The sequence below is a fragment of the Pieris brassicae genome, chromosome 1 (assembly GCF_905147105.1).
Source record: "Pieris brassicae chromosome 1, ilPieBrab1.1, whole genome shotgun sequence".
Classification (NCBI taxonomy): domain Eukaryota; kingdom Metazoa; phylum Arthropoda; class Insecta; order Lepidoptera; family Pieridae; genus Pieris; species Pieris brassicae.
Window position 1 is genome coordinate 18,586,880 of NC_059665.1, and position 6,000 is coordinate 18,592,879.

General features: G+C 28.6%; 2 protein-coding genes across 9 annotated transcripts in view; one reads left to right on the top strand and one right to left on the bottom strand.

Moving 5' to 3' along the window:
• LOC123710448 (microtubule-associated protein Jupiter) overlaps nucleotides 1-2,002 on the top strand; it is a 79,835-nt gene extending 77,833 nt beyond the window's left edge. For all 7 annotated transcript variants that reach the window (XM_045662349.1, XM_045662368.1, XM_045662331.1 and 4 more), the window contains one exon: nucleotides 694-2,002. In XM_045662349.1, coding sequence (XP_045518305.1) covers nucleotides 694-827 — 134 coding nt within the window. In that variant the 3' untranslated portion in view covers nucleotides 828-2,002. The remainder of the gene's footprint in view (nucleotides 1-693) is intronic.
• Nucleotides 1,996-4,792, bottom strand: LOC123710473 (D-aminoacyl-tRNA deacylase). Of its 2 annotated transcripts, XM_045662409.1 has the most exons (6): nucleotides 4,631-4,792; nucleotides 4,317-4,407; nucleotides 3,703-3,829; nucleotides 2,878-2,986; nucleotides 2,377-2,542; nucleotides 1,996-2,310 (listed from the first exon to the last, which is right to left on the bottom strand). In XM_045662409.1, the coding sequence occupies exons 1-5, from the start codon at nucleotides 4,671-4,673 to the stop codon at nucleotides 2,394-2,396; spliced, it is 519 nt and encodes a 172-aa protein (XP_045518365.1). In that variant the 5' UTR covers nucleotides 4,674-4,792; the 3' UTR covers nucleotides 1,996-2,310; nucleotides 2,377-2,393. The 2 variants fall into 2 exon arrangements, with proteins under 2 accessions (XP_045518365.1, XP_045518356.1); XM_045662400.1 differs by having other exon boundaries at nucleotides 1,996-2,542.
• Nucleotides 4,793-6,000: the final 1,208 nt, after the last annotated feature.

Below are 6,000 nucleotides of genomic sequence, written 5' to 3' on the forward strand. Positions count from 1 at the left end.
AGCACTGTAAAAAATCTGTACACTTTTGAAAAATTAGCACTATGTTTTTTTAAGCAATAATCTATGAAACGATTCCTTCAAGTCGCTAAATTAAGCACTTAAGCCCGTTAAATTTATTTGCTTATCTCTTCAATTAGAAACATTTAATATGTTAGATTTTGTCGTTATGTATTCCTAGATGTTGTATAGTTTTCATAATTTCTTTTTTATGTACCTACCTAGTATATTATAGAGCACGCAAATTGATTTCCAAATTATGACAACACGTCGTATTAATTCTTTTAGATGTAAACAGATTGAGACATACATATGTCATAGGTGTTAATAGTATGTAGTTAGAAATTGAATGTTGTTATCTTTGATAATTAGCTTCTGTATCAAATGAATATTTGTTTCGTAATTTTTTGACGGAATCATCCTTAGATAGACTGCGTTTTGCGCATTTATTGTTTATAATGCATGTACCTACCTATTGATATTTCATACATACTTACTGATATTATTCACTTACATTTTGGCATCTTTTTATAAATCTCGCCACACTTTTTATTTACATTTAATTATAAAAATCGATTTCTTTAGTAAATTAATTTGTCTTGTTCATTTTCATATTGTAGTATTTCTTAGATCTCTAACTTCAATTTGCCTAATCATATAAGGATTAAAATTAACAAAAATTTCATCAAATTTCAGAGGGAAATCCGATAACTGGCGACGGCTACAAATCATTGAACGGTCAAATCAACACCGTTACGTCGATAAACGGAAACAGCAGCATTCTTCATAACCGAGTCCCACCCGGGGGTTACTCATCCGGTCTATGGTAATCTGACAGACGACATTCAGCAAACATACGAAACCTCCTTCGATTAATTAATGACAGCAGATTGGCGCCATTTTATCAAAGTTCATAGAAATACTGGCCGTTTGATGTTAAAAAAATTATGTGTGACTGAAACTGAATCGCTGTTTAATGTAACATATTTAACGTAAATTAGTAACGTAGTTAAAGTCGTCAATCTATTGTCATTGAAGATTTTCTAAATCTAGAGCTATCTAATTTAAAATAAGTCTTCGCATTTGCAATATATTCCATAATGGTAAATATAAAACTTTTAATCTACTAAATTTAAGCCGGAACATTTTTATTTTATCCCGCACATTGACAAATAACGTCCAAAAGAGGGTATATGTTCAAAAATCCTTAGCCTGTCCCAGACATTATTTAATTTAGACATAGATATTTTTGTAATATTCGGTTAGTTATAGACTCCTTGTTGACAAATATTTTATAAATAACTATGTCCCTTGCAATGACCGAATACATAAAGGCAGCTTAATTTAAGAAATTAAAATATTATCTTCTTTACTATGCTATAAACGGAGATATTATATAATATAAGAGCTCTTAAAATTAATTGCCTTAGACATTTAGTTATTTTTAAAATACATTCGTCGACTTTATTGATAAGGAAAGAAAAATTTCTAACACAGCGCATCAATTGTAATTGAATTAGGAGTGAGGATGTATCAGCAATATACCAAAACGAATAGTGCCTTGATTGGTGATTTGAAAGTTCTATAAGCAAAGATTTGAAGCGTGAATACGAAAGTGATTATATTATCTATATTTGACAGTATAGAAATAGTAATCATGTGGCACACAGGCTACATATTAAATTAACATTAATTCGAAATAAGTACCATTAATCTCGATTGTTAAATTTCATTATCGTAATTTAAATAGAGGGTTTTATAGATTGCATTTATTTTGTCTGTTTATAAATTTTTTTTAGTTTATTTTCTACTCGTTTAGTATTAATTTGAATTTTGGTCGATTATCTGTTAACAAAGGATCATAGTAATGTTTGTGTGTTAATAACAAATAGACTTAGTTTAGGCATATCAACCGTGTTCTGTATTATAACCCTGAAGCACCGGCCTAACCCTAACATGTTAATAGATAATAACCACTATTTCAAAATAAAGTTTTTTTAATAATTACGATGGTTTCATTTGATCTACAGAGTCTACGCAACATCAGATCTCACTGAACTGTACTACGGTAATAAAAGATTTTCATTCGTGACATAATTAGTCGGGCATTTTATAGAGGTAAATGGATAGGAGGCTTGTCTGATTTTTTTGTGATTCAATGGTGTGAGGTATCAGTAAGCAGCTGGCATCTTTTTCAGTTAAGGCTTAATGCCTCTACTCTTAACAATAGGAATAGCACATCCGGATGTTGTACCGTCTTTAATCCAAGAAAATAATACTTAAAGGTTGCAATGTTTTGTGTATGGCCTCGATCTGAAAAGACTCTTATTAAAGTAATAAAGTATATATTATTCATATATTTTATGAACAATAACGAACTATATAACTTCTATAAACTATCTTTCATCATTTTCTATTTCACTTATAGCTTGTTTAGGTTTGTCCTTTGTCTTAGACTTTTCATGGATGGGAGGTGATTCAATTTCTAAAGTAACAGGGCCATCATTTTGAATCGATACTTGCATATACGCTCCGAAAACGCCATCTGAAAAGTGACAAATATTTTTGGAATATATCGAAATATGTAATAATTTTTTTACAGTTTTAAGCATATTTAAATACAACAATTACAAAAATTTAAGTGCCTGCATCCATTTAATTATTAGTCAGTACATATTGTTAATAAAATAATAGCAACTGATGTAATACATTTTTAATTTGATGACACCTCTAAAATTAAAGCCAATTTTCTCTAGGTCTACTGTTTGTCATTTCTTTAAATCAAAACAAACATTTAAAGGTTTTCCTCATTTAACTCACATGCCTTTAAAATATAATCCAAAACGTTCTTAGTAGTTTTAGGCCAATTTTATTACTTACCTTTAACCTTTTCTGGTTTATATTGATTTCTTAACAATTCTAAAAACTGTTCATAAAACTCTTTTGATCTTTCTCCTGGCATTGCAAGGTGGAAGTCTGGCTTATTTCCCTGTGACGAAAAAATTTCTTTATAGATATATGACTAGTTTACATACTAAAATAAAGTATCACAATTACATGGAAGAGTTATGATGGATGAATGTTACAGTCTTGTTTTTACCTAACAATTATTGTGTATATTTTACTTTTTTTAAATGTGTCTTTACTAAAACATCATGGAACTTTATGATCTAGCCTAACTAAGACTAATTAGTAATTTAAATCTTCTCACTAGGCCCGTGGTGTCAAGGAATTGAAAAGCCTCGACATTCATGTGATGGTGGAGCCAATGTTTGTGTGCTCCAGCAGTCTTTTTTATTAATGTGATGACATCCTCTACATTAAGGTCCCGATGGAGGTTGTAATTTCCAATGTACCAGGGAGCATTGACTATTCCCCTGAGCACTTTGTTTGGAATCGTTGGATTACTTGGATGTGGCTATTACTGGTACAGCTTATAAATTATTTATTTTGTTCTGATAAAGTGGAATGCCTTCAGAGTAACCAGTACCATTTAGTGTAACGGAGATCCAATTGGATGATATATTTTACTTGATGTAAAATATTATTGGTCATTTTTACAATCTAAAGGTGTTAAGCTAATGATATTTGATGTAGCTACTATTTAAAAAGAAACCATATCAACTGGGTAAGTGTTTCGGCATATTCTTGAAAATGTATAAAATGAAAATGAAATGAAAAGCTAAAAAAATTAAATTAATTTACCTTCCATGTATGATATAAGGTAAATTGGCTAACACATAACAATTCTAAACCTGCATCTACAACATTTCTTTTCCATCTTTTGTCTGTTTCATCATTAAACAATTTTAAAGAAAGTAATTTACGGGCCCTGTAACAAAAAAAAAATACATATTTTCTTATAATGTTGAACATCAAACATACAATTATTTTCGTGGGTCAGCTAGCCTTCTATCTGGATCATTAAATGTATTTGCTGCAATAGCTTAGGGTACAATTCTCCAGGATTACTTCTCTTTTTAATTAATATTTCCATGTATACTGTATTCTCTTACCACTTACTATTGATAACTACATAATAACATAATTTTTCACATTCCAAAGTGTCGCCAATATTGAGCTAGTTAAAATGTTGTCACTATTTGTTTTATTTATAAATATACTATATGCCTCAAATATTATTACAATTTGATTGTATACAATCAGTTATATATTTACAGCATAAACATTTGTTAATAAGAATGTTAATGACACTTAATAATAGTCTTATTAAAATCAATACAAATGCAATTCTAATCAAAACAGCACATATACTGTTAAAATAGTTTCTAGTTAATTAAATTAAAATAGCTACTTACATAAACTCCATATCCTTAGCAGTATCAGTATTTGAAATACCTATAAAGATGCATAATCCCTGTCCAATATTACTAACTAGCTCACCATTAACTGAAATAAAAGTTCAATTCATTATTAATTTAATTTATTTAAAATAAATTGCACAATAATGGTATGAAATTATTACCTAAACAATAAATTTATCTTCATAAATCAGTCAATAAGTTATACAAATATTTTAACATTTTTATACAAAAAATATACATTAATTTCTATTTTAAACTCTAATCTTAATTTACATATTGAAAAATAGTTGTTATTATTTTGAGGATACCTGTAACGTTGGCATTTAGTACACGTTGAATAAGAGCTTTCATTGCTAATTATTATATTCTCTTTTTTGGTAGAATTGTAATTATGACGTGTAATTCTCTAATCACTATTAATACTACTAATTACTAACTATAAATCTAATTGTTTATTGTTTTTTTTAAAGCGACAGTTTATAATTGATTCCATTTGTCAATTGTCACGGATTAGAATCGAAGAAGACACGAAGTGTCAGATGCAGGTCTATTGTTAAATCAAGAAGAAATATTTATAGAGGAAAGGACATATAATTGAAAAAAGGTAGGGAAACTTCGTTCATGGTAGACGTATTTTTCACAGTGGTGAAAATTTAATTTAATTGTACTAGAAGACTCCCAGGATAAGCTGGTAGTTTAAATTTTTGTATTATATGTAATCTTTATAGATGAATATTTGCAAATGAACATATTAGACAATTTTAACGAATGAAAAAATAGTATGTACAAAACTGTTCTTTAGATATTTAAAGGCAAAGTGAATTTTAGAATGGTTATTATATTATAGGAATGGTAATTAGTAAAACAAATTGCAGTGCTGTTATTTATTCAATTATTTAAAAAAATCAATTTCCGACACAGTGTCAAATTTAGAAAAGATATTCCTGCACGTGTGGTTGAATAAATATCATTACTAAAGGATAATTGAGATCTCCTTTGCATTTAAAAGACCAGTCACATCTATCAAATTAAAGTTGACTATATGAAAAATAGTAATAAATGTTTTTTGCAAAGTTTTCTTAAATAAAACATAATTTAAGTTCAAATAAAATTTACTTCTTAAGAAATTACTTACACTATTAAAGCGTCAGTCTTAGTATTAATGAACTTTGGCAAATATGATATGATACAATATGATAGTCTATAAAAATCACATAGGTAGATAATCTAACACTTTTTGGTTATGATAATATAATCCGTGTAATTTTATTGGCATACTACACACCGAAATAAAAAAAGTATGTAGAATATTGTGTTTCCGATAGAACACATAACATAAAAGTAATTGAAATTTCTTTGGATATTAAACAATACCTACAATTTAATATAAAAACCTTAAATGTAGCTATTTTCTTGTACATAGTCAAAACAATTTAAGAACATTATAATCCAAAGTATCTGAATCAATATCATCATTACGACACTGGCACCTTTCAGACTCAGAAACACTCATCTGATGTTTCCGAGTCTGAAACGTGTCAATCTCATAACGATCTCTAATTGCTTCCTGGGTCTTTGTATAGTAATTTACCAATAAATGTTGTATGTTTTCAGATGCTTACGCAGGAAAAATAGCTGGCCTCTTTAAATATTAAACTTTCAGTTTCGTTTTGCCATG